Source organism: Eutrigla gurnardus (genome assembly GCF_963514095.1).
Source record: "Eutrigla gurnardus genome assembly, chromosome: 12".
NCBI classification, from domain to species: domain Eukaryota; kingdom Metazoa; phylum Chordata; class Actinopteri; order Perciformes; family Triglidae; genus Eutrigla; species Eutrigla gurnardus.
In genome coordinates this window covers 18,861,566-18,888,346 of record NC_139926.1, presented here as the reverse complement: position 1 = coordinate 18,888,346, position 26,781 = coordinate 18,861,566, and the positions used below count along the sequence as shown (strand labels likewise).

Here is a 26,781-nt window from a genome sequence, read left to right as displayed (position 1 = left end):
CAAATACAAAAGTAAAATAAAAGAAAATACTCAATACAAATTAAGTTATGGAGTAAGGATTTGATCTATTTCACAAGAATTGTTTTTTGACAGTTTGTTAAATTCACATTTCATTTCATATGTTATTTTAGTTTCTGCCTAAAAGTCTGCCTGTTTCCTCTCCAGGAAGCATCACCTTACTGTGGTGGAGAGGTTGGTGTGTCTATGACCCTGAGGGAGGCTGTCTGGAGGCTTGTGCTCCTGGTCGGGTCTCCCATGGCAAAGTGGTCTCAGGCGAGGGGGCCAGACTGGTTCACAGGGACCCTGTGTAAAAGTGAGGGGTGGTCCTTGCTGGGTCTTCCTCGTCCTCGTCGGGTTGCTGGTCGGTTCCCTCCCTCTGGATCTCCGTCTCGAGTGGTGGCAAATGACAGCAACAGCCAGATTATTTCCACATCCAGCAGTTAAAGATCCTTCGAGCTCCGTGTTTGGTCTCCACCACGTCCTGCAGGAAATATAAGACACAAGAAACCAGTAATCAGCTCCCTTAGTACTTCTTACTGAACGTACCAGATGATCAATGCATAAATATTGGAGGACAAAGTCTGACCCGTATCTCCACCTGCAGGGTTTCCAGCTGACTCACTCTCTGGGGGGGGGGCGGCACCGGCTCCGGCACGGACACCCTGCTGATCAGCAAGATCCGGGAGGAGTACCCGGACCGGATCATGAACACCTTCACCGTCATGAAATGGTTGTGTCCAGCGTGGTTCCCTCCAGCGACGTCTCCTGCAGTCTTTTATCACCACCCAGTCTCCAGGCTATAGTGAATGCAACGGTCCTCCTTGCAGGGGGGGTGGTAGGGCTGGTCTGACCTGTGTGTGGATAGACTTGAGAGTTGGAGAGGTTAATGCAGTCATCAAGCATAGGATGGCTGGATTCCTGGTCTTCTCTCAACATTGGGTCTGAGGCACACTAACCACTTTGGAAAATACGTTTTGTCCAAAGTGGTTCCGTTTTGTGTGAGTGGTTAGAGAAGCCCCATGTTCACTTGGAACTGTCAGCTGCTTCCCTGCTTTTGATACGTGGTTTCCCATGTGTTGACATAGCCAGGTGCTGAAGCAAACATCACTGCAAACACGGGTTGCCCTTTGGAGGAGAGAGAAGGTGTTATTTGGGAAGAAAGGCTCAGCATTTGCATTGGTAACTTAATGGAGTCGTGGTGAGCAGGTTTCCACGATTGCCGCCATGCAGTCGTGTGGTTCACCATCAACCACTGTAGACAAAAGGCTTGCTGGATTAAGTACAATGCATCAGGTTATAGTGACATTAGGGAGTGAGAGCAAAACCTGATGTCGATGCATCATCCGTGCTGGAGTGAGGTGAATCATTCTCTGCTCCAGGAGGATGGATGCAAGTACATGAGGATGACATTCATTCTGTCTTTTTACAGTCGGAGTCGGGTCAGCCCAAGGTCGGGGCGGCAGTCAGGGTTTGTACAAGCTAAACAAAGCTGGCATGTCCATTGGTTGTCCAAATCGGCGTGTCCGTCGGTCCAAGTCCATGATCATGCTTCATGCTCTGCAGAGGCTGTGCCATCTCAGCATCATCTTCAAGATGGCTTGGATCCTATTATCTAAAATGGTAAATGGCCTCATCTATATCGTGCTTTTCTCCAAAGCGCTTTACAGGAATGACTGACATTCACCCATTCATTCACACATTCACACACCGACGGTGGAGTCAACCATGCAGGGCGACAGCCAGCTTGTCAGGAGCAATTAAGGTGTCTTGCTCAGGGACACTAGGCACTCTGCTAGGAGGAGCCGGGGATCGAACCGGCAATCTTGCGGTTGCCAGCCAACCCGCTCTAAAAACTTTAGCAGTGTCACTGTGTCAGCCTGGCAGGCCTGTTCACTTTCTGCAAACAAAAGTGAATCGTCAACATACTGCATCGTTTTCTCGCAGTAGCCCAGTATCACCAAACTACAGTTCGGAGTGTTCGGCCTTCTTGGAGACCCTGAATGGAGTCCTGCATGGGGCTCCAGTAGGGGACTCCATAGTTCTGCTCGGAGACTTCACCGTGCACGTGGGCAACGATAGAGATACCTGGAGCAGCGTGATAGGGAGGAAGGCTTCTCTGATCTATATCCAAGTGGTCGTTTGTTCTTATATTTCTGTGCTAGTCATGGACTGTCCATAACGAACACCATGAACCAACATAAGGATGCTCATAAGTGTACGTGGTACCAGAGCACCCTAGGCCAAAGGTCCATGATCGGTTTGGTTTTATCTTTGGATAATTTTTTTTTTTGGGGGGAAAAACCGGAGCACCCGGAGTAAAACCCCTTTTTAGGAGAGCCGATGGACTCAAATGAAACCATCACTCTCCCCGGTGACCTCTGAGGTGGTCCTGACAAGACCTGGCCCACCCCAAAGATGCAACAGAATATTACACCTCTAAGACGGCAACGGAGGTCGTCACAGAGGCACATCAGAGGCAAGACTTAGAGTCGTGGAGTAGTGAAGACATGTTACCAGGGCGACACGCCGCTGGCGGATTTAACAAATTAACACAAAGGCCAGAAGACAGGGGAAGAGTGGATCGGTGCAGGACTGGAATTGGAGCTTAAACTCCAAGGTTAAATCTGACCTCAAGCTGAACGCCAAATTTAAGGTTTTTTTATGGTGAATCGTAAGATCCACTGAATGTGGGAAAACCGGAGCTCCCGGCGAAAACCCGTTTCTAGGATGAGACCGCTAACCTTCTTAGGCCTTAGAGCCCTGGGACGATCTGCTACGCCCCGTCAGCGTTCTGCCCACAGACAAGCAGAACTTGCGCAAGTCCCTGAACTTCTTTGGAGGCTTGGTCAGGTGATCTACGATGGTGGAGGCAATGAAGTCCACAAGTTCTGAATCCTCCTTTTCTAGGGAGTTCAGCAGCATTTCTGCACTGCCAAACTTCTTACAGAGGCTCTTGAGAACCACCTCAACCATGTTGCTCAAGGCTTTAAAGGTGGGCTTCAAACCAGCATCCTCCACCCGGGGCAACGTTGCTTCAAGGAGGCGATCAGTGATGGCATATGCGGCTTTGCTTGGAAAGCTTATTTTGGCTTTCACGTAGAGCTTCAAAACCAGCATGTCCACTGACCACTCCAGAAAGTATGTTGCTGGTAGCCCCTTTTCCTTGGAGCTGTCGGCGATGACATACTCTGGTTTTGATTCTGCTGACTTCATCTCCACTCTGGATGATTTGGAGTAGTTCATCTCCTCTGTCTGTGATACGTTCACTGTCTCTGGTGATTAGGATTTCCTTATCTCCTCTGTGATTCACTGTCTACGTCTATTATTCTCTCCTCTGTCCGTCGCTCTAATGATCCTGGTGAGGCAACTTCATTTATAGCATTTGATGACTTACCTCACGCGGACATCAAAGGCAGAAATCAAAGGCACCGAAGCCAGAATCCCCCGACGTCACAGATCAAAGCCAAGGAACGTAGCGTCACACAGATAACGACGAGCGCGCGGCTCGCTGCTACGCATCCGTTGCTGGGCAACGGCCGCACCAGCTTTGCTGAGCGCCGCCGCCGCAGCGTGAGGGACTACAAAAATGCCGGTTACGTCAACGCGTGAGTACGTGACGCAGCGCTACGTTAGCTCGTATGTTAGCTGTCAATGCGTTCTTCCGTTCTTTCTTTCTGTATTTTGGCAGTTGTGCAAACAACTTTTTGGTGCATTACCGCCACCAACTGGTATGGAGTTTGGATCAAATAACTTTCAAACAACTAAACAAAGTCAATAAATACAATAAAGAATAATTTAATGAATGAATTAAAAACAAACAAACGAATAATAATAGCAATAATCCATATCCATCCATCCATCCATCCATCCATCCATTGTCTACCACTTATCCTGTATTCAGGGTCACGGGTGGGGGGGCTGGAGCCGATCCCAGCATTCATTGGGTGAAGGCAGGGTACAGCCTGGACAGGACACCAGTCTATCACAGAATCTATATCCAGAACTATGCTTCTCCCCTTGTACAATGTAGGATGTTTTCTTGTCTCCCTTATTTGATCTCGTCATTCTGTTAATCATATTTTATTATTATTATTTTACTTTTATGTCATTCATTTTACGACCCTACGCACTTCTAGCACTTAACTAAGTAACTTAACCATATTTATATGAATATTTCTCCACTTGACAATCCTTTTGTGTCCATGAAACCTGTAAGGTATATATATATATATATATATCATCATATATATCATCATATATATCATCATATATATCATTTTCAGCGAATTATAAATAATTGAAGTAAATGAGCTGAATCTGGTTGAGTGTGTTCCAGCAGTATTTCATCATCAATTGAAGACATTGAGAGGTTCAAAGGTCACACACCAGAAGAATGAGCCAGTGATATCGAGGTATCGAGGCTCTCCTCCAGGTGGATTCCTTTTTTTAAATCTCTGCATGTTTACAGGAAATTCCCCTCAGGAAAATCATTTTTTCTTATTATATTCAGATTGTTTGGTTGTGTTCAGGCAGGAGAACAACTTGTCCCACTCGGCTGTTTCTGATGAATTCACTTCCTGACTGTTCTTTGCCGCCTTGATCTCTGTCCTGTTCTGTTCTACTGATGCTAATCAGGATGAACTTTTCTTTTTCTTTAAATTGAATCGTACAAGATGTTTCTTCAAAATGAAATCTAAAAGAAATATTTCATTTTGAAGAAACATCTTGTACGATCAAATCTAAAGAAATATAACTTCATCCTGAATAGAACAACATCTACTAACAGCATTATCCCAGAGAGGAACATGTTACCATGGAGATGCAGCAAAATAGTGTTCAGTTTAACGGAAACTCATTGACTTAAAGTTTTAAAATGTACGATGAAATGTTTAATATTTGTTTTCAACGTATAAAAACACAATTAGAATCTAAAAGATAGACAAAATAATGCAAAATTGACAAAGAAAATCACTAAAACTCATAGAATTATTTCTTAAAGGTGCCATCATGAGTCACCGGCGTGTTTTGCAGGAAGTCGTGTCGGATGCTCTGATTGGCTCGGCTCGTAGAAATAAAGCAACAAACGACTGGTTCTGCTGTTTGTGTCCATGGAGCAGATTCAGCATCGGCATATCAGATTGGCAACGCCGACTTTACCGTAAACAACCACTTATAATCACGCTCTCATGCTTGTCCTCCACTAAACGCCGACGCAGCGCTTTCTAAGAACCCAAACCCAGAAATGTCATGTGTCAGCCGTGACTAATTACTGCAGCTGTCTTCTTGTTATTTTACACCACAATGAGGGCTATTTTGGTATTGAGGTTCTTTGCTGGTCATATTTTATTTGGAATATTCCTAGAAATAAGCCATACACTCTGATTCTCTCTATTTCATTACATGGTGGTATTCTATTGGCACAACAAGAATGAGGTGACTGTCCGGGGTCTGAGGTGCGCCTTCACAATAAACGTCAGAGGTTTTAATTTCCACCTAAAAGCCCCACATATACTTGAGTTGCGGTTGAAAAGCCACAAAAACGACGACGTGGCGTCTTTTCCTCACGACTTTACCTCGAACTCATCGGGATTTAGGAAAAGACGACCTTCTCTAAGCTACGTCATTATAATGAGACAGCTGGTGACTGACGTCTGTTGTTGGCTCTTTAAACAGACACATTAAGGATTATCTCATTTTAAATGTGGACAGCCAGGTCACTGATATTATTTAGAAATTGTACCATGTGTGCACATGTATGTATGTTATAGTTTGTATATATTATGCTACTTTTTTCGTGTACTATGACCCTTACATTGTGTATATATTTTATTTTGAAGGTTGGAATTTACATTAAAAAAGGAATCTAGGCTTCCAGTCACAAGTTTATGATTATAATAATAATCATCATTTGTATCATTATCTGTTTTAGGTACTCAAAGACGCTTAAAATTAGATGCTGAACAAATACAAATACAAAAGTAAAATAAAAGAAAATACTCAATACAAATTAAGTTATGGAGTAAGGATTTGATCTATTTCACAAGAATTGTTTTTTGACAGTTTGTTAAATTCACATTTCATTTCATGTTATTTTAGTTTCTGCCTAAAAGTCTGCCTGTTTCCTCTCCAGGAAGCATCACCTTACTGTGGTGGAGAGGTTGGTGTGTCTATGACCCTGAGGGAGACTGTCTGGAGGCTTGTGCTCCTGGTCGGGTCTCCCATGGCAAAGTGGTCTCAGGCGAGGGGGCCAGACTGGTTCACAGGGACCCTGTGTAAAAGTGAGGGGTGGTCCTTGCTGGGTCTTCCTCGTCCTCGTCGGGTTGCTGGTCGGTTCCCTCCCTCTGGATCTCCGTCTCGAGTGGTGGCAAATGACAGCAACAGCCAGATTATTTCCACATCCAGCAGTTAAAGATCCTTCGAGCTCCGTGTTTGGTCTCCACCACGTCCTGCAGGAAATATAAGACACAAGAAACCAGTAATCAGCTCCCTTAGTACTTCTTACTGAACGTACCAGATGATCAATGCATAAATATTGGAGGACAAAGTCTGACCCGTATCTCCACCTGCAGGGTTTCCTCTCACTCTCTGGGGGGGGCGGCACCGGCTCCGGCATGGGCACCCTGCTGATCAGCAAGATCCGGGAGGAGTACCCGGACCGGATCATGAACACCTTCAGCATCATGAAATGGTTGTGTCCAGCGTGGTTCCCTCCAGCGACGTCTCCTGCAGTCTTTTATCACCACCCAGTCTCCAGGCTATAGTGAATGCAACGGTCCTCCTTGCAGGGGGGGTGGTAGGGCTGGTCTGACCTGTGTGTGGATAGACTTGAGAGTTGGAGAGGTTAATGCAGTCATCAAGCATAGGATGGCTGGATTCCTGGTCTTCTCTCAACATTGGGTCTGAGGCACACTAACCACTTTGGAAAATACGTTTTGTCCAAAGTGGTTCCGTTTTGTGTGAGTGGTTAGAGAAGCCCCATGTTCACTAGGAACTGTCAGCTGCTTCCCTGCTTTTGATACGTGGTTTCCCATGTGTTGACATAGCCAGGTGCTGAAGCAAACATCACTGCAAACACGGGTTGCCCTTTGGAGGAGAGAGAAGGTGTTATTTGGGAAGAAAGGCTCAGCATTTGCATTGGTAACTTAATGGAGTCGTGGTGAGCAGGTTTCCACGATTGCCGCCATGCAGTCGTGTGGTTCACCATCAACCACTGTAGACAAAAGGCTTGGATTAAGTACAATGCATCAGGTTATAGTGACATTAGGGAGTGAGAGCAAAACCTGATGTCGATGCATCATCCGTGCTGGAGTGAGGTGAATCATTCTCTGCTCCAGGAGGATGGATGCAAGTACATGAGGATGACATTCATTCTGTCTTTTTACAGTCGGAGTCGGGTCAGCCCAAGGTCGGGGCGGCAGTCAGGGTTTGTACAAGCTAAACAAAGCTGGCATGTCCATTGGTTGTCCAAATCGGCGTGTCCGTCGGTCCAAGTCCATGATCATGCTTCATGCTCTGCAGAGGCTGTGCCATCTCAGCATCATCTTCAAGATGGCTTGGATCCTATTATCTAAAATGGTAAATGGCCTCATCTATATCGTGCTTTTCTCCAAAGCGCTTTACAGGAATGACTGACATTCACCCATTCATTCACACATTCACACACCGACGGTGGAGTCAGCCATGCAAGGCGACAGCCAGCTCGTCAGGAGCAATTAAGGTGTCTTGCTCAGGGACACTAGGCACTCTTCTAGGAGGAGCCGGGGATCGAACCGGCAATCTTGCAGTTGCCAGCCAACCCGCTCTAAAAACTTTAGCAGTGCCACTGTGTCAGCCTGGCAGGCCTGTTCACTTTCTGCAAACAAAAGTGAATCGTCAACATACTGCATCGTTTTCTCGCAGTAGCCCAGTATCACCAAACTACAGTTCGGAGTGTTCGGCCTTCTTGGAGACCCTGAATGGAGTCCTGCATGGGGCTCCAGTAGGGGACTCCATAGTTCTGCTCGGAGACTTCACCGTGCACGTGGGCAACGATAGAGATACCTGGAGCAGCGTGATAGGGAGGAACGCTTCTCTGATCTAAATCCAAGTGGTCGTTTGTTCTTATATTTCTGTGCTAGTCATGGACTGTCCATAACGAACACCATGAACCAACATAAGGATGCTCATAAGTGTACGTGGTACCAGAGCACCCTAGGCCGAAGGTCCATGATCGGTTTGGTTTTATCTTTTGACAATTTTTTTTTTTGGGGGGGAAAAACCGGAGCACCCGGAGTAAAACCCCTTTTTAGGAGAGCCGATGGACTCAAATGAAACCATCACTCTCCCCGGTGACCTCTGAGGTGGTCCTGACAAGACCTGGCCCACCCCAAAGATGCAACAGAATATTACACCTCTAAGACGGCAACGGAGGTCGTCACAGAGGCACATCAAAGGCAAGACTTAGAGTCGTGGAGTAGTGAAGACATGTTACCAGGGCGACACGCCGCTGGCGGATTTAACAAATTAACACAAAGGCCAGAAGACAGGGGAAGAGTGGATCGGTGCAGGACTGGAATTGGAGCTTAAACTCCAAGGTTAAATCTGACCTCAAGCTGAACGCCAAATTTAAGGTTTTTTTTTGGTGAATCGTAAGATCCACTGAATGTGGGAAAACCGGAGCTCCCGGCGAAAACCCGTTTCTAGGATTAGACCGCTAACCTTCTTAGGCCTTAGAGCCCTGGGACGATCTGCTACGCCCCGTCAGCATTCTGCCCACAGACGAGCAGAACTTGCGCAAGTCCCTGAACTTCTTTGGAGGCTTGGTCAGGTGATCTACGATGGTGGAGGCAATGAAGTCCACAAGTTCTGAATCCTCCTTTTCTAGGGAGTTCAGCAGCATTTCTGCACTGCCAAACTTCTTACAGAGGCTCTTGAGAACCACCTCGACCATGTTGCTCAAGGCTTTAAAGGTGGGCTTCAAACCAGCATCCTCCACCCGGGGCAACGTTGCTTCAAGGAGGCGATCAGTGATGGCATATGCGGCTTTGCATGGAAAGCTTATTTTGGCTTTCACGTAGAGCTTCAAAACCAGCATGTCCACTGACCACTCCAGAAAGTATGTTGCTGGTAGCCCCTTTTCCTTGCAGCTGTCGGCGATGACATACTCTGGTGTTGTTTCCGGGGTTGATTCTGCTGACTTCATCTCCACTCGGGATGATTTGGAGTAGTTCATCTCCTCTGTCTGTGATACGTTCACTGTCTCTGGTGATTAGGATTTCCTTATCTCCTCTGTGATTCCTTCACTGTCTACGTCTATTATTCTCTCCTCTGTCCGTCGCTCTAATGATCCTGGTGAGGCAACTTCATTTATAGCATTTGATGACTTACCTCACGCGGACATCAAAGGCAGAAATCAAAGGCACCGAAGCCAGAATCCCCCGACGTCACAGATCAAAGCCAAGGAACGTAGCGTCACACAGATAACGACGAGCGCGCGGCTCGCTGCTACGCATCCGTTGCTGGGCAACGGCCGCACCAGCTTTACTGAGCGCCGCCGCCGCAGCGTGAGGGACTACAAAAATGCCGGTTACGTCAACGCGTGAGTACGTGACGCAGCGCTACGTTAGCTCGTATGTTAGCTGTGAATGCGTTCTTCCGTTCTTTCTTTCTGTATTTTGGCAGTTGTGCAAACAACTTTTTGGTGCATTACCGCCACCAACTGGTATGGAGTTTGGATCAAATAACCTTCAAACAACTAAACAAAGTCAATAAATACAATAAAGAATAATTTAATGAATGAATTAAAAACAAACAAACGAATAATAATAGGAATAATCCATATCCATCCATCCATCCATCCATTGTCTACCACTTATCCTGTATTCAGGGTCACGGGTGGGGGGGCTGGAGCCGATCCCAGCATTCATTGGGTGAAGGCAGGGTACAGCCTGGACAGGACACCAGTCTATCACAGAATCTATATCCAGAACTATGCTTCTCCCCTTGTACAATGTAGGATGTTTTCTTGTCTCCCTTATTTGATCTCGTCATTCTGTTAATCATATTTTATTATTATTATTTTACTTTTATGTCATTCATTTTACGACCCTACGCACTTCTAGCACTTAACTAAGTAACTTAACCATATTTATATGAATATTTCTCCACTTGACAATCCTTTTGTGTCCATGAAACCTGTATGGTATATATATATATATCATCATATATATCATCATATATATCATTTTCAGCGAATTATAAATAATTGAAGTAAATGAGCTGAATCTGGTTGAGTGTGTTCCAGCAGTATTTCATCATCAATTGAAGACATTGAGAGGTTCAAAGGTCACACACCAGAAGAATGAGCCGGTGATATCGAGGTATCGAGGCTCTCCTCCAGGTGGATTCCTTTTTTTAAATCTCCGCATGTTTACAGGAAATTCCCCTCAGGAAAATCATTTTTTCTTATTATATTCAGATTGTTTGGTTGTGTTCAGGCAGGAGAACAACTTGTCCCACTCGGCTGTTTCTGATGAATTCACTTCCTGTCTGTTCTTTGCCGCCTTGATCTCTGTCCTGTTCTGTTCTACTGATGCTAATCAGGATGAACTTTTCTTTTTCTTTAAATTGAATCGTACAAGATGTTTCTTCAAAATGAAATCGAAAAGAAATATTTCATTTTGAAGAAACATCTTGTACGATCAAATCTAAAGAAATATAACTTCATCCTGAATAGAACAACATCTACTAACAGCATTATCCCAGAGAGGAACATGTTACCATGGAGATGCAGCAAAATAGTGTTCAGTTTAACGGAAACTCATTGACTTAAAGTTTTAAAATGTACGATGAAATGTTTAATATTTGTTTTCAACGTATAAAAACACAATTCGAATCTAAAAGATAGACAAAATAATGCAAAATTGACAAAGAAAATCACTAAAACTCATAGAATTATTTCTTAAAGGTGCCATCATGAGTCACCGGCGTGTTTTGCAGGAAGTCGTGTCGGATGCTCTGATTGGCTCGGCTCGTAGAAATAAAGCAACAAACGACTAGTTCTGCTGTTTGTGTCCATGGAGCAGATTCAGCATCGGCATATCAGATTGGCAACGCCGACTTTACCGTAAACAACCACTTATAATCACGCTCTCATGTTTGTCCTCCACTTAACGCCGACGCAGCGCTTTCTAAGAACCCAAACCCAGAAATGTCGTGTGTCAGCCGTGACTAATTACTGCAGCTGTCTTCTTGTTATTTTACACCACAATGAGGGCTATTTTGGTATTGAGGTTCTTTGCTGGTCATATTTTATTTGGAATATTCCTAGAAATAAGCCATACACTCTGATTCTCTCTATTTCATTACATGGTGGTATTCTATTGGCACAACAAGAATGACGTGACTGTCCGGGGTCTGAGGTGCGCCTTCACAATAAAAGTCAGAGGTTTTAATTTCCACCTAAAAGCCCCACATATACTTGAGTTGCGGTTGAAAAGCCACAAACACGACGACGTGGCGTCTTTTCCTCACGACTTTACCTCGAACTCATCGGGATTTAGGAAAAGACGACCTTCTCTAAGCTACGTCATTATAATGAGACAGCTGGTGACTGACGTCTGTTGTTGGCTCTTTAAACAGACACATTAAGGATTATCTCATTTTAAATGTGGACAGCCAGGTCACTGATATTATTTAGAAATTCTACCATGTGTGCACATGTATGTACCGGTATGTTATAGTTTGTATATATTATGCTACTTTTTTCGTGTACTATGACCCTTACATTGTGTATATATTTTATTTTGAAGGTTGGAATTTACATTAAAAAAGGAATCTAGGCTTCCAGTCACAAGTTTATGATAATAATAATCATCATTTGTATCATTATCTGTTTTAGGTACTCAAAGACGCTTAAAATTAGATGCTGAACAAATACAAATACAAAAGTAAAATAAAAGAAAATACTCAATACAAATTAAGTTATGGAGTAAGGATTTGATCTATTTCACAAGAATTGTTTATTGACAGTTTGTTAAATTCACATTTCATTTCATGTTATTTTAGTTTCTGCCTAAAAGTCTGCCTGTTTCCTCTCCAGGAAGCATCACCTTACTGTGGTGGAGAGGTTGGTGTGTCTATGACCCTGAGGGAGGCTGTCTGGAGGCTTGTGCTCCTGGTCGGTTCTCCCATGGCAAAGTGGTCTCAGGCGAGGGGGCCAGACTGGTTCACAGGGACCCTGTGTAAAAGTGAGGGGTGGTCCTTGCTGGGTCTTCCTCGTCCTCGTCGGGTTGCTGGTCGGTTCCCTCCCTCTGGATCTCCGTCTCGAGTGGTGGCAAATGACAGCAACAGCCAGATTATTTCCACATCCAGCAGTTAAAGATCCTTCGAGCTCCGTGTTTGGTCTCCACCACGTCCTGCAGGAAATATAAGACACAAGAAACCAGTAATCAGCTCCCTTAGTACTTCTTACTGAACGTACCAGATGATCAATGCATAAATATTGGAGGACAAAGTCTGACCCGTATCTCCACCTGCAGGGTTTCCTCTCACTCTCTGGGGGGGGCGGCACCGGCTCCGGCATGGGCACCCTGCTGATCAGCAAGATCCGGGAGGAGTACCCGGACCGGATCATGAACACCTTCAGCATCATGAAATGGTTGTGTCCAGCGTGGTTCCCTCCAGCGACGTCTCCTGCAGTCTTTTATCACCACCCAGTCTCCAGGCTATAGTGAATGCAACGGTCCTCCTTGCAGGGGGGGTGGTAGGGCTGGTCTGACCTGTGTGTGGATAGACTTGAGAGTTGGAGAGGTTAATGCAGTCATCAAGCATAGGATGGCTGGATTCCTGGTCTTCTCTCAACATTGGGTCTGAGGCACACTAACCACTTTGGAAAATACGTTTTGTCCAAAGTGGTTCCGTTTTGTGTGAGTGGTTAGAGAAGCCCCATGTTCACTAGGAACTGTCAGCTGCTTCCCTGCTTTTGATACGTGGTTTCCCATGTGTTGACATAGCCAGGTGCTGAAGCAAACATCACTGCAAACACGGGTTGCCCTTTGGAGGAGAGAGAAGGTGTTATTTGGGAAGAAAGGCTCAGCATTTGCATTGGTAACTTAATGGGGTCGTGGTGAGCAGGTTTCCACGATTGCCGCCATGCAGTCGTGTGGTTCACCATCAACCACTGTAGACAAAAGGCTTGGATTAAGTACAATGCATCAGGTTATAGTGACATTAGGGAGTGAGAGCAAAACCTGATGTCGATGCATCATCCGTGCTGGAGTGAGGTGAATCTTTCTCTGCTCCAGGAGGATGGATGCAAGTACATGAGGATGACATTCATTCGGTCTTTTTACAGTCGGAGTCGGGTCAGCCCAAGGTCGGGGCGGCAGTCAGGGTTTGTACAAGCTAAACAAAGCTGGCATGTCCATTGGTTGTCCAAATCGGCGTGTCCGTCGGTCCAAGTCCATGATCATGCTTCATGCTCTGCAGAGGCTGTGCCATCTCAGCATCATCTTCAAGATGGCACAAGCTAAACAAAGCTGGCATGTCCATTGGTTGTCCAAATCGGCGTGTCCGTCGGTCCAAGTCCATGATCATGCTTCATGCTCTGCAGAGGCTGTGCCATCTCAGCATCATCTTCAAGATGGCTTGGATCCTATTATCTAAAATGGTAAATGGCCTCATCTATATCGTGCTTTTCTCCAAAGCGCTTTACAGGAATGACTGACATTCACCCATTCATTCACACATTCACACACCGACGGTGGAGTCAGCCATGCAAGGCGACAGCCAGCTCGTCAGGAGCAATTAAGGTGTCTTGCTCAGGGACACTAGGCACTCTTCTAGGAGGAGCCGGGGATCGAACCGGCAATCTTGCAGTTGCCAGCCAACCCGCTCTAAAAACTTTAGCAGTGCCACTGTGTCAGCCTGGCAGGCCTGTTCACTTTCTGCAAACAAAAGTGAATCGTCAACATACTGCATCGTTTTTTCGCAGTAGCCCAGTATCACCAAACTACAGTTCGGAGTGTTCGGCCTTCTTGGAGACCCTGAATGGAGTCCTGCATGGGGCTCCAGTAGGGGACTCCATAGTTCTGCTCGGAGACTTCACCGTGCACGTGGGCAACGATAGAGATACCTGGAGCAGCGTGATAGGGAGGAACGCTTCTCTGATCTAAATCCAAGTGGTCGTTTGTTCTTATATTTCTGTGCTAGTCATGGACTGTCCATAACGAACACCATGAACCAACATAAGGATGCTCATAAGTGTACGTGGTACCAGAGCACCCTAGGCCGAAGGTCCATGATCGGTTTGGTTTTATCTTTTGACAATTTTTTTTTTTTGGGGGGAAAAACCGGAGCACCCGGAGTAAAACCCCTTTTTAGGAGAGCCGATGGACTCAAATGAAACCATCACTCTCCCCGGTGACCTCTGAGGTGGTCCTGACAAGACCTGGCCCACCCCAAAGATGCAACAGAATATTACACCTCTAAGACGGCAACGGAGGTCGTCACAGAGGCACATCAGAGGCAAGACTTAGAGTCGTGGAGTAGTGAAGACATGTTACCAGGGCGACACGCCGCTGGCGGATTTAACAAATTAACACAAAGGCCAGAAGACAGGGGAAGAGTGGATCGGTGCAGGACTGGAATTGGAGCTTAAACTCCAAGGTTAAATCTGACCTCAAGCTGAACGCCAAATTTAAGGTTTTTTTTTTGGTGAATCGTAAGATCCACTGAATGTGGGAAAACCGGAGCTCCCGGCGAAAACCCGTTTCTAGGATGAGACCGCTAACCTTCTTAGGCCTTAGAGCCCTGGGACGATCTGCTACGCCCCGTCAGCGTTCTGCCCACAGACGAGCAGAACTTGCGCAAGTCCCTGAACTTCTTTGGAGGCTTGGTCAGGTGATCTACGATGGTGGAGGCAATGAAGTCCACAAGTTCTGAATCCTCCTTTTCTAGGGAGTTCAGCAGCATTTCTGCACTGCCAAACTTCTTACAGAGGCTCTTGAGAACCACCTCGACCATGTTGCTCAAGGCTTTAAAGGTGGGCTTCAAACCAGCATCCTCCACCCGGGGCAACGTTGCTTCAAGGAGGCGATCAGTGATGGCATATGCGGCTTTGCTTGGAAAGCTTATTTTGGCTTTCACGTAGAGCTTCAAAACCAGCATGTCCACTGACCACTCCAGAAAGTATGTTGCTGGTAGCCCCTTTTCCTTGCAGCTGTCGGCGATGACATACTCTGGTGTTGTTTCCGGGGTTGATTCTGCTGACTTCATCTCCACTCGGGATGATTTGGAGTAGTTCATCTCCTCTGTCTGTGATACGTTCACTGTCTCTGGTGATTAGGATTTCCTTATCTCCTCTGTGATTCCTTCACTGTCTACGTCTATTATTCTCTCCTCTGTCCGTCGCTCTAATGATCCTGGTGAGGCAACTTCATTTATAGCATTTGATGACTTACCTCACGCGGACATCAAAGGCAGAAATCAAAGGCACCGAAGCCAGAATCCCCCGACGTCACAGATCAAAGCCAAGGAACGTAGCGTCACACAGATAACGACGAGCGCGCGGCTCGCTGCTACGCATCCGTTGCTGGGCAACGGCCGCACCAGCTTTACTGAGCGCCGCCGCCGCAGCGTGAGGGACTACAAAAATGCCGGTTACGTCAACGCGTGAGTACGTGACGCAGCGCTACGTTAGCTCGTATGTTAGCTGTGAATGCGTTCTTCCGTTCTTTCTTTCTGTATTTTGGCAGTTGTGCAAACAACTTTTTGGTGCATTACCGCCACCAACTGGTATGGAGTTTGGATCAAATAACCTTCAAACAACTAAACAAAGTCAATAAATACAATAAAGAATAATTTAATGAATGAATTAAAAACAAACAAACGAATAATAATAGGAATAATCCATATCCATCCATCCATCCATCCATTGTCTACCACTTATCCTGTATTCAGGGTCACGGGTGGGGGGGCTGGAGCCGATCCCAGCATTCATTGGGTGAAGGCAGGGTACAGCCTGGACAGGACACCAGTCTATCACAGAATCTATATCCAGAACTATGCTTCTCCCCTTGTACAATGTAGGATGTTTTCTTGTCTCCCTTATTTGATCTCGTCATTCTGTTAATCATATTTTATTATTATTATTTTACTTTTATGTCATTCATTTTACGACCCTACGCACTTCTAGCACTTAACTAAGTAACTTAACCATATTTATATGAATATTTCTCCACTTGACAATCCTTTTGTGTCCATGAAACCTGTATGGTATATATATATATATCATCATATATATCATCATATATATCATTTTCAGCGAATTATAAATAATTGAAGTAAATGAGCTGAATCTGGTTGAGTGTGTTCCAGCAGTATTTCATCATCAATTGAAGACATTGAGAGGTTCAAAGGTCACACACCAGAAGAATGAGCCAGTGATATCGAGGTATCGAGGCTCTCCTCCAGGTGGATTCCTTTTTTTAAATCTCCGCATGTTTACAGGAAATTCCCCTCAGGGAAATCATTTTTTCTTATTATATTCAGATTGTTTGGTTGTGTTCAGGCAGGAGAACAACTTGTCCCACTCGGCTGTTTCTGATGAATTCACTTCCTGTCTGTTCTTTGCCGCCTTGATCTCTGTCCTGTTCTGTTCTACTGATGCTAATCAGGATGAACTTTTCTTTTTCTTTCAATTGAATCGTACAAGATGTTTCTTCAAAATGAAATCTAAAAGAAATATTTCATTTTGAAGAAACATCTTGTACGATCAAATCTAAAGAAATATAACTTCATCCTGAATAGAACAACATCTACTAACAGCATTATCCCGGAGAGGAACATGTTACCATGGAGATGCAGCAAAATAGTGTTCAGTTTAACGGAAACTCATTGACTTAAAGTTTTAAAATGTACGATGAAACGTTTAATATTTGTTTTCAACGTATAAAAACACAATTAGAATCTAAAAGATAGACAAAATAATGCAAAATTGACAAAGAAAATCACTAAAACTCATAGAATTATTTCTTAAAGGTGCCATCATGAGTCACCGGCGTGTTTTGCAGGAAGTCGTGTCGGATGCTCTGATTGGCTCGGCTCGTAGAAATAAAGCAACAAACGACTGGTTCTGCTGTTTGTGTCCATGGAGCAGATTCAGCATCGGCATATCAGATTGGCAACGCCGACTTTACCGTAAACAACCACTTATAATCACGCTCTCATGCTTGTCCTCCACTAAATGCCGACGCAGCGCTTTCTAAGAACCCAAACCCAGAAATGTCATGTGTCAGCCGTGACTAATTACTGCAGCTGTCTTCTTGTTATTTTACACCACAATGAGGGCTATTTTGGTATTGAGGTTCTTTGCTGGTCATATTTTATTTGGAATATTCCTAGAAATAAGCCATACACTCTGATTCTCTCTATTTCATTACATGGTGGTATTCTATTGGCACAACAAGAATGACGTGACTGTCCGGGGTCTGAGGTGCGCCTTCACAATAAAAGTCAGAGGTTTTAATTTCCACCTAAAAGCCCCACATATACTTGAGTTGTGGTTGAAAAGCCACAAAAACGACGACGTGGCGTCTTTTCCTCACGACTTTACCTCGAACTCATCGGGATTTAGGAAAAGACGACCTTCTCTAAGCTACGTCATTATAATGAGACAGCTGGTGACTGACGTCTGTTGTTGGCTCTTTAAACAGACACATTAAGGATTATCTCATTTTAAATGTGGACAGCCAGGTCACTGATATTATTTAGAAATTGTACCATGTGTGCACATGTATGTATGTTATAGTTTGTATATATTATGCTACTTTTTTCGTGTACTATGACCCTTACATTGTGTATATATTTTATTTTGAAGGTTGGAATTTACATTAAAAAAGGAATCTAGGCTTCCAGTCACAAGTTTATGATAATAATAATCATCATTTGTATCATTATCTGTTTTAGGTACTCAAAGACGCTTAAAATTAGATGCTGAACAAATACAAATACAAAAGTAAAAGAAAAGAAAATACTCAATACAAATTAAGTTATGGAGTAAGGATTTGATCTATTTCACAAGAATTGTTTATTGACAGTTTGTTAAATTCACATTTCATTTCATATGTTATTTTAGTTTCTGCCTAAAAGTCTGCCTGTTTCCTCTCCAGGAAGCATCACCTTACTGTGGTGGAGAGGTTGGTGTGTCTATGACCCTGAGGGAGGCTGTCTGGAGGCTTGTGCTCCTGGTCGGTTCTCCCATGGCAAAGTGGTCTCAGGCGAGGGGGCCAGACTGGTTCACAGGGACCCTGTGTAAAAGTGAGGGGTGGTCCTTGCTGGGTCTTCCTCGTCCTCGTCGGGTTGCTGGTCGGTTCCCTCCCTCTGGATCTCCGTCTCGAGTGGTGGCAAATGACAGCAACAGCCAGATTATTTCCACATCCAGCAGTTAAAGATCCTTCGAGCTCCGTGTTTGGTCTCCACCACGTCCTGCAGGAAATATAAGACACAAGAAACCAGTAATCAGCTCCCTTAGTACTTCTTACTGAACGTACCAGATGATCAATGCATAAATATTGGAGGACAAAGTCTGACCCGTATCTCCACCTGCAGGGTTTCCTCTCACTCTCTGGGGGGGGCGGCACCGGCTCCGGCATGGGCACCCTGCTGATCAGCAAGATCCGGGAGGAGTACCCGGACCGGATCATGAACACCTTCAGCGTCATGAAATGGTTGTGTCCAGCGTGGTTCCCTCCAGCGACGTCTCCTGCAGTCTTTTATCACCACCCAGTCTCCAGGCTATAGTGAATGCAACGGTCCTCCTTGCAGGGGGGGTGGTAGGGCTGGTCTGACCTGTGTGTGGATAGACTTGAGAGTTGGAGAGGTTAATGCAGTCATCAAGCATAGGATGGCTGGATTCCTGGTCTTCTCTCAACATTGGGTCTGAGGCACACTAACCACTTTGGAAAATACGTTTTGTCCAAAGTGGTTCCATTTTGTGTGAGTGGTTAGAGAAGCCCCATGTTCACTAGGAACTGTCAGCTGCTTCCCTGCTTTTGATACGTGGTTTCCCATGTGTTGACATAGCCAGGTGCTGAAGCAAACATCACTGCAAACACGGGTTGCCCTTTGGAGGAGAGAGAAGGTGTTATTTGGGAAGAAAGGCTCAGCATTTGCATTGGTAACTTAATGGGGTCGTGGTGAGCAGGTTTCCACGATTGCCGCCATGCAGTCGTGTGGTTCACCATCAACCACTGTAGACAAAAGGCTTGCTGGATTAAGTACAATGCATCAGGTTATAGTGACATTAGGGAGTGAGAGCAAAACCTGATGTCGATGCATCATCCGTGCTGGAGTGAGGTGAATCATTCTCTGCTCCAGGAGGATGGATGCAAGTACATGAGGATGACATTCATTCTGTCTTTTTACAGTCGGAGTCGGGTCAGCCCAAGGTCGGGACGGCAGTCAGGGTTTGTACAAGCTAAACAAAGCTGGCATGTCCATTGGTTGTCCAAATCGGCATGTCCGTCGGTCCAAGTCCATGATCATGCTTCATGCTCTGCAGAGGCTGTGCCATCTCAGCATCATCTTCAAGATGGCTTGGATCCTATTATCTAAAATGGTAAATGGCCTCATCTATATCGTGCTTTTCTCCAAAGCGCTTTACAGGAATGACTGACATTCACCCATTCATTCACACATTCACACACCGACGGTGGAGTCAACCATGCAGGGCGACAGCCAGCTCGTCAGGAGCAATTAAGGTGTCTTGCTCAGGGACACTAGGCACTCTGCTAGGAGGAGCCGGGGATCGAACCGGCAATCTTGCGGTTGCCAGCCAACCCGCTCTAAAAACTTTAGCAGTGCCACTGTGTCAGCCTGGCAGGCCTGATCACTTTCTGCAAACAAAAGTGAATCGTCAACATACTGCATCGTTTTCTCGCAGTAGCCCAGTATCACCAAACTACAGTTCGGAGTGTTCGGCCTTCTTGGAGACCCTGAATGGAGTCCTGCATGGGGCTCCAGTAGGGGACTCCATAGTTCTGCTCGGAGACTTCACCGTGCACGTGGGCAACGATAGAGATACCTGGAGCAGCGTGATAGGGAGGAACGCTTCTCTGATCTATATCCAAGTGGTCGTTTGTTCTTATATTTCTGTGCTAGTCATGGACTGTCCATAACGAACACCATGAACCAACATAAGGATGCTCATAAGTGTACGTGGTACCAGAGCACCCTAGGCCGAAGGTCCATGATCGGTTTGGTTTTATCTTTTGACAATTTTCTTTTTTGGGGGGAAAAACCGGAGCACCCGGAGTAAAACCCCTTTTTAGGAGAGCCGATGGACTCAAATGAAACCATCACTCTCCCCGGTGACCTCTGAGGTGGTCCTGACAAGACCTGGCCCACCCCAAAGATGCAACAGAATATTACACCTCTAAGACGGCAATGGAGGTCGTCACAGAGGCACATCAGAGGCAAGACTTAGAGTCGTGGAGTAGTGAAGACATGTTACCAGGGCGACACGCCGCTGGTGGATTTAACAAATTAACACAAAGGCCAGAAGACAGGGGAAGAGTGGATCGGTGCAGGACTGGAATTGGAGCTTAAACTCCAAGGTTAAATCTGACCTCAAGCTGAACGCCAAATTTAAGGTTTTTTTTTTGGTGAATCGTAAGATCCACTGAATGTGGGAAAACCGGAGCTCCCGGCGAAAACCCGTTTCTAGGATGAGACCGCTAACCTTCTTAGGCCTTAGAGCCCTGGGACGATCTGCTACGCCCCGTCAGCGTTCTGCCCACAGACGAGCAGAACTTGCGCAAGTCCCTGAACTTCTTTGGAGGCTTGGTCAGGTGATCTACGATGGTGGAGGCAATGAAGTCCACAACTTCTGAATCCTCCTTTTCTAGGGAGTTCAGCAGCATTTCTGCACTGCCAAACTTCTTACAGAGGCTCTTGAGAACCACCTCGACCATGTTGCTCAAGGCTTTAAAGGTGGGCTTCAAACCAGCATCCTCCACCCGGGGCAACGTTGCTTCAAGGAGGCGATCAGTGATGGCATATGCGGCTTTGCTTGGAAAGCTTATTTTGGCTTTCACGTAGAGCTTCAAAACCAGCATGTCCACTGACCACTCCAGAAAGTATGTTGCTGGTAGCCCCGTTTTCTTGCAGCTGTCGGCGATGACATACTCTGGTGTTGTTTCCGGGGTTGATTCTGCTGACTTCATCTCCACTCGGGATGATTTGGAGTAGTTCATCTCCTCTGTCTGTGATACGTTCACTGTCTCTGGTGATTAGGATTTCCTTATCTCCTCTGTGATTCCTTCACTGTCTACGTCTATTATTCTCTCCTCTGTCCGTCGCTCTAATGATCCTGGTGAGGCAACTTCATTTATAGCATTTGATGACTTACCTCACGCGGACATCAAAGGCAGAAATCAAAGGCACCGAAGCCAGAATCCCCCGACGTCACAGATCAAAGCCAAGGAACGTAGCGTCACACAGATAACGACGAGCGCGCGGCTCGCTGCTACGCATCCGTTGCTGGGCAACGGCCGCACCAGCTTTGCTGAGCGCCGCCGCCGCAGCGTGAGGGACTACAAAAATGCCGGTTACGTCAACGCGTCAGTACGGCAGCTCCAATAGGCAGCGTCAGTCTATGAGGCGTCTATGTATATATGTCTATGGTCCTAACGAGATCACTTAGCATTTTCCAGTTTACAAGGCAGCCTTTTCTGGCTGTTCTTACCCACAATCCTTTGCGCATGGGGCTCAACAAGCTACAAGGTGAAGGTTATTGCAATGTTATGAGGAAGTAGAATGACCCAACTCATGCTACAGGGAGTACTTTGTAATAGCAGCTGTAAAGTTAAAAGAAAAAGAAGTATGTAATTGGGAACTCAGGCTAATGTCCTTACTGCTGGGTATGTAATCATTGACTCGCGCATGCGCGTACTGCACTCTTTCTCGACACCGCCTGGAACGCCTCTGTTTGCTTCTCGTTTTTCTGTGCGCAAAAATACGGACAGAGTGAGATCTCGCTGCGTCGTCCTGTCCTCGTCACCCGCCCGGCTGCATGTCGGTGATCCTCCGATGTTTTGCGACAACGTACCGGGTCGTCTCCCCGAGCTGTGTGTGGAGGTGAGGGCTGCACTTCACCACTAGTTTCTTTCTGGTAGCTTTTAATGTGAACACGTGTTTGTGTGCAGATCGCAGAACTCGTGAAAGACATTTCCACCCTCACGAGTGCAGAAATACCAGAAATGTAGCTTGTTAAAACACCCATCGTGAGGAATGTGCAGTAGTGCAGTGCATTTTGCAGATATGTCTGTACTGAGCTCAGGACTATGGCTGGTAATTGAGTATTTTATACTGTGGTATTACTGACATATGTGAGTATATTCATATTTGACAGCACTGTAAACTCACTTCTTTGTAAATACACTTTGAATGTGCTTTGCAGGGGACACTTGAGTGCAGAGTGGTGTGTTTATTCCACGTCTGACAATATTGTTTTCTGTTTGTCACTGCCCATGATTGACAAGAACCTGATTAAATATTAAGCCTTGCTTCCTATTGCATAACACCTCCCATTCTGTCTGTTTCCGCTCAAAGGTTATTTGCAGCTGACTGTTGGTCCCACTGTGTGAGAGGAAGAGCAGCAGCCGGCAAACACTACAGCTCATCTTCTTCACGCTCCGCCACAGGTACGCGTTGTCTTTTTGAAATGTGTTGCCTCTCATTGAACTACACTAATCACCATGACTTGTAACCACAGCTTTGATCAAGAGGAAGCGATACTGTATCTCATCAGATAATTCACCAGAGGAGTTAAACGCTCATCAGAGTCTTGTTGCACTCATGTCTTTCCCCCCCTCAGGGTCCATGATGAGTAAGAAGCTGCTGGTGGATGTGGACTGCGGGGTGGACGACGCTCAGGCCATCATGCTGGCGCTGGCCGCCCCCAACGTGGAGCTGCTGGGCATCACCTGTGTGCACGGAAACACCACCGTGGAGAATGTGTGCAAGAACACGCTGCGGGTCCTGCAGGCCTGCAACAAACTAGAGGTGGGTGCAACGGGCCGCTGTCGTTTCCTAGACAGCGGAGTTATTGAATGACAAGAAGTGGACAAAGTGCACAACTTCATGAAATCAGTAGAAAAGCTGCACAAGCGCGTCAACATTAGACCACTGCATTCTAACACCAAAAGAAACAGTGCTGTCTAAATGCTCTGAAGAAGGAAATAAACATTCAAATAAAACCATATAAAGTATTACACATAGAAACACTTTGTGTCACTAAATATTTTTTTTATCAGATTTACTCTTAATCAATAAGAGGGTCATCATTCTCATCATACCAGTGCCTAAAATTGATAGATATAACACTTTAGCCATCTATTTAAGGCATTAAATGCCACCAAAAGTACTCTAGAAAAGCAGAATGTCAGTGTATTAGTGATCACTATTTGTAGGAAAACCAGCATAGCATACTATAAATTTGAGTTTTGACTGATTGAAAAGTGTAAAATTGCAAAACGTTCAGTTGAATTAGAAGTTAGTTTTAGAACATCAACTGTACAATAAATATTTTTACTTTATGTCTAGGCTTCTACACATGACTAGGAACATGAATGGACAGCAATCAGTCTGAATGCTGTGTAATAATTACATCATCTGGTTCAGATTCCAGTGTTTAAAGGTGCAACTAAGCCGATCCTTGGAGAGAGCATCGATGCGGGACACTTCCATGGGTTGGACGGGCTTGGAGATGCTCCTGACCCCAACGCTCCCGGTCTGGACCTGGTTCAGAAGGAGGGCGCTGTGTCAGCCATGATCAGGATCGTCAATGAGAACCCGGGAGAGGTGAGAGGCGTGAGACAGCGCTGTGCGTTTGTATGCGTGCGCTTCTTTCGGGGTCTTTAAAGTCTGGGTTTACTCCCCAGGTATCTCTGGTTGCCACGGCACCCCTCACCAACCTGGCTCTGGCTGTGAGGATGGATCCGTCTCTACCGAGCAAACTCAAAGGGCTCTACATCATGGGAGGCAACACTGAATGTCAGTTAAGTCGTGAACTTGAAGCAAAAGGTGGTGATGTTGACCGTTTTAGAGGGCTGGACGATAATGTTAAGTGTGAGAAAAGGTACATTTAAATAACTTTTAAAGAGCCGGTTTGTCTTAAATTACAGTTAGCTCCTACAGGGGTGACTGGTTGGCGCTAGATGTTACCCCTCAGGCGTTTGTAGATTAAAATAATGAATATTAATATAATCCAACTGTCGCTACAGACCTGTTTCACTCACTGTTGGTTATCAAAAAGGAAATAATGGTGAGCTGCAGCCGTGAAGTGTGTCTACCAAGTCCTCATTCATCCGTCCACATCCTGTAGTGGTGGAGTTCAGTGTGTAATCAGTGGTTTGTTCCTTCCAGCTCGAGGAAACACTGTACGAGCGTGCGCCGAGTTCAACTTCGCCGCGGATCCAGAAGCTGCGTACATCGTACTGAATGAATACCAGTGTCCCACCTACCTGGCCTGCTGGGAGTTTACCTGCTACAGCAAGCTCTCTTGGGCAAGTCTTAGTTCACACATTGTAACAAGTAGATTCCCGACTAATAACAGCACAAAAGGCTTTCTGACGAGGTAATGCATCAGTGAGCTCATCGGAGAAATGTTGCCGCTCTGTGTTTTTTACGTATTACAGGAGTTTTGCGACGAATGGTTGGCGCAGGACACCGATAAAGCTCGCTTCATGGCGCGGATCTTCCACTACAGCATCGAGGCGTCACAAAGCGAGCGCCTCCAGAAGGAGTTCGTGGACGGCACGGGTTTCGTGTCCTGCGACTCGTACGCCATGGCGGCCGCCGTTGACGATTCCTTCATCGTAGAAAGCGACCATTACCCGGTTAGCGTCGAGCTGATGGGCACGCACACCAGAGGAATGATGATAGTAGATACTGTGGGCATACTGAAGAAGACGTGCAAGGCTTACATCATGAAGAAGGTGGACATGGAGAAGTTCAAGCAGATGATGACGGCTGCTTTAAAATAACAGCTCTGGACACACTAAGCATTAGTGACCATGTCACCGTTACTGTCCACATATTTTGGCTCAGTTGTCCGTTTTGAGTCGAAGAAGCTTACTACTCACAATGAGTCATTTCTCTTTGTGTTGTTAGTTATAAGACAACGTACTATTTAAAAAGTATGCATCTAACTACAAACTGCATCTTTGCACTTCCTACAGCAGGAGCAGCTCATTTTGTATGACTTGTGGAATTGAGGTATATGATGATCTCAACTGCTTGATGACTCATCATAAAAACTGTTTTTAATGTTAGAATAAAAAAAAAATTATGTTTCAATCAGTCTTTGATGACAGATCCCCATTTGCACCTCATTATTTATTTCATTACATAGTTTGTCATAGCATAACACACACACACACACACACCACTCATACAAAACAAAGCTCCAGCCAGCGACAGCTTCAGTGTTTTTTAGCACGACATGTTGCCGATGAGTTGTCCATCCTCTTGTGCGTCAGCGTGCATGTTCTTCAACATTTGATAGTCCTTTGCTACCCACTTTTCTTCACACGTGATTCAGATGAGGCTGTGAAGCTGCACACATACTGACCTGTGAGCAGCCTCGAGGAACCATTTGAGTCATTACAAGTATTTACAGCTGCTCATCCAGTGTTCTTTCAACCACACGGGATGCATCCTCAATATCCTTTCCTTCCTCTGAATCTCGACCTTGTGTCCAGCTGTCAAAAGAGGACAGACATTGGTTGGTCAATGTGTGCAAAAGAGATACATTTTTACATTTACAGCCATTAATTTTTTTTTGAAATATAATTTCAAATGCAATGGGATTATGCTTACTTACCATGGACCTCTTGCACTCAAAGAAGGATGTTTGCAGGGCTTTGCAGTGGCCTTCTTTCAAACACTCACTAGGCATCTTCCCCTCCTGACCAATGGAGAAACCAGTTAGAATACACTGGGCCCCTTCTTCCCGTGAGCCAAATGTGCACTCTGAACCCGGTATCCTAGTTATATACCGGTATTCGGTTATGATCGGTTGAGAAACACATAAACATATTCTGCATATTCAAATCCATCCGTCATATCCTACTATAAATGTCCGTGAGCAAGACAGCCGTTAGGCGGAGGACGTTTGTATCGTGTTGATCCTCAGAAATGTGTTTTGGTGTTAACGGTTCGGTTTCATGACTAATTATCTTCAGTTGTTATTAAGTTAACGGCGTTAGCTAGCAAGCTAGCAAACGGAGCACCTATAAAAGTTTGACATCGGTCACATTTACGACTTGCTGTTTACGACTAGTTGGCGTTAGATGTTACCCAGGCGTTTGTAGATTAAAATAATTAATGTTAATATTATCCAACTGTCGCTACGGAGCTGTCTCACTCCTGTGTTTCAGGCTTGACGACCAGAGGACGTTTAGCTTACTTTTACCACGCAGTCGTGCTGAAGGAGACAGGCTTTGAAGTCCTCTCTGATGCCGGCACAGGCTCGGGTATCTTCCTCTTTATCCTCGTAATATTTCGGCATTGTTCGGAATCCACTTTAACAACCTCAATGCTCCCGTATTTGTAAATTGACAAGTGCAAGGACAGCGGCGGCGTGAATGACGTGAACGCTTCCGTCCATGTTGTGAAAATGCATGATGGGAAAACGGAAGTACGTTGGCACAGACAAGTGCATGCTGGGATGGTTTGTAGTTTGAATATATATTATATATATATATATATATATTATATATATAAATAAACTGATATATA

General features: G+C 45.5%; 2 protein-coding genes across 4 annotated transcripts; one reads left to right on the top strand and one right to left on the bottom strand.

The window, feature by feature from the left end:
- The first annotated feature begins 21,789 nt into the window (after window positions 1-21,789).
- LOC311021957 (inosine-uridine preferring nucleoside hydrolase) lies at window positions 21,790-25,245 on the top strand. Of its 3 annotated transcripts, XM_084022908.1 has the most exons (8): window positions 21,790-21,899; window positions 22,005-22,116; window positions 22,591-22,682; window positions 22,856-23,043; window positions 23,662-23,841; window positions 23,922-24,033; window positions 24,406-24,545; window positions 24,678-25,245. In XM_084022908.1, the coding sequence occupies exons 2-8, from the start codon at window positions 22,052-22,054 to the stop codon at window positions 25,023-25,025; spliced, it is 1,125 nt and encodes a 374-aa protein (XP_083879034.1). In that variant the 5' UTR covers window positions 21,790-21,899; window positions 22,005-22,051; the 3' UTR covers window positions 25,026-25,245. The 3 variants fall into 3 exon arrangements, with proteins under 3 accessions (XP_083879034.1, XP_083879036.1, XP_083879035.1); XM_084022910.1 differs by lacking the exon at window positions 22,005-22,116 and having other exon boundaries at window positions 21,881-21,899; XM_084022909.1 differs by lacking the exons at window positions 21,790-21,899; window positions 22,005-22,116 and adding an exon at window positions 22,199-22,329.
- A 119-nt stretch (window positions 25,246-25,364) lies between these two features.
- Window positions 25,365-26,648, bottom strand: coa5 (cytochrome C oxidase assembly factor 5). Its single transcript, XM_084022911.1, has 3 exons — window positions 26,450-26,648; window positions 25,865-25,948; window positions 25,365-25,742 (listed from the first exon to the last, which is right to left on the bottom strand). Exons 1-3 carry the CDS (start codon window positions 26,549-26,551, stop codon window positions 25,701-25,703), a joined length of 228 nt encoding a protein of 75 aa, XP_083879037.1. The 5' UTR covers window positions 26,552-26,648; the 3' UTR covers window positions 25,365-25,700.
- Window positions 26,649-26,781: the final 133 nt, after the last annotated feature.

Bases quoted from the DNA above. Each gene is read 5' to 3' on its own strand.
- LOC311021957 (XM_084022908.1), top strand. From the start codon at position 22,052: ATGTCGGTGATCCTCCGATGTTTTGCGACAACGTACCGGGTCGTCTCC. The intron at 23,044-23,661 runs GTGGGTGCAACG...CATCTGGTTCAG, and splicing joins AGGCCTGCAACAAACTAGAG to ATTCCAGTGTTTAAAGGTGC. The intron at 24,034-24,405 runs GTCAGTTAAGTC...TGTTCCTTCCAG, and splicing joins CATGGGAGGCAACACTGAAT to CTCGAGGAAACACTGTACGA.
- coa5 (XM_084022911.1), bottom strand. From the start codon at position 26,551: ATGCCGAAATATTACGAGGATAAAGAGGAAGATACCCGAGCCTGTGCC. The intron at 25,949-26,449 runs GTAAGCTAAACG...TCCATTGGTCAG, and splicing joins AGCACGACTGCGTGGTAAAA to GAGGGGAAGATGCCTAGTGA. The intron at 25,743-25,864 runs GTAAGTAAGCAT...CTCTTTTGACAG, and splicing joins TTGAGTGCAAGAGGTCCATG to CTGGACACAAGGTCGAGATT.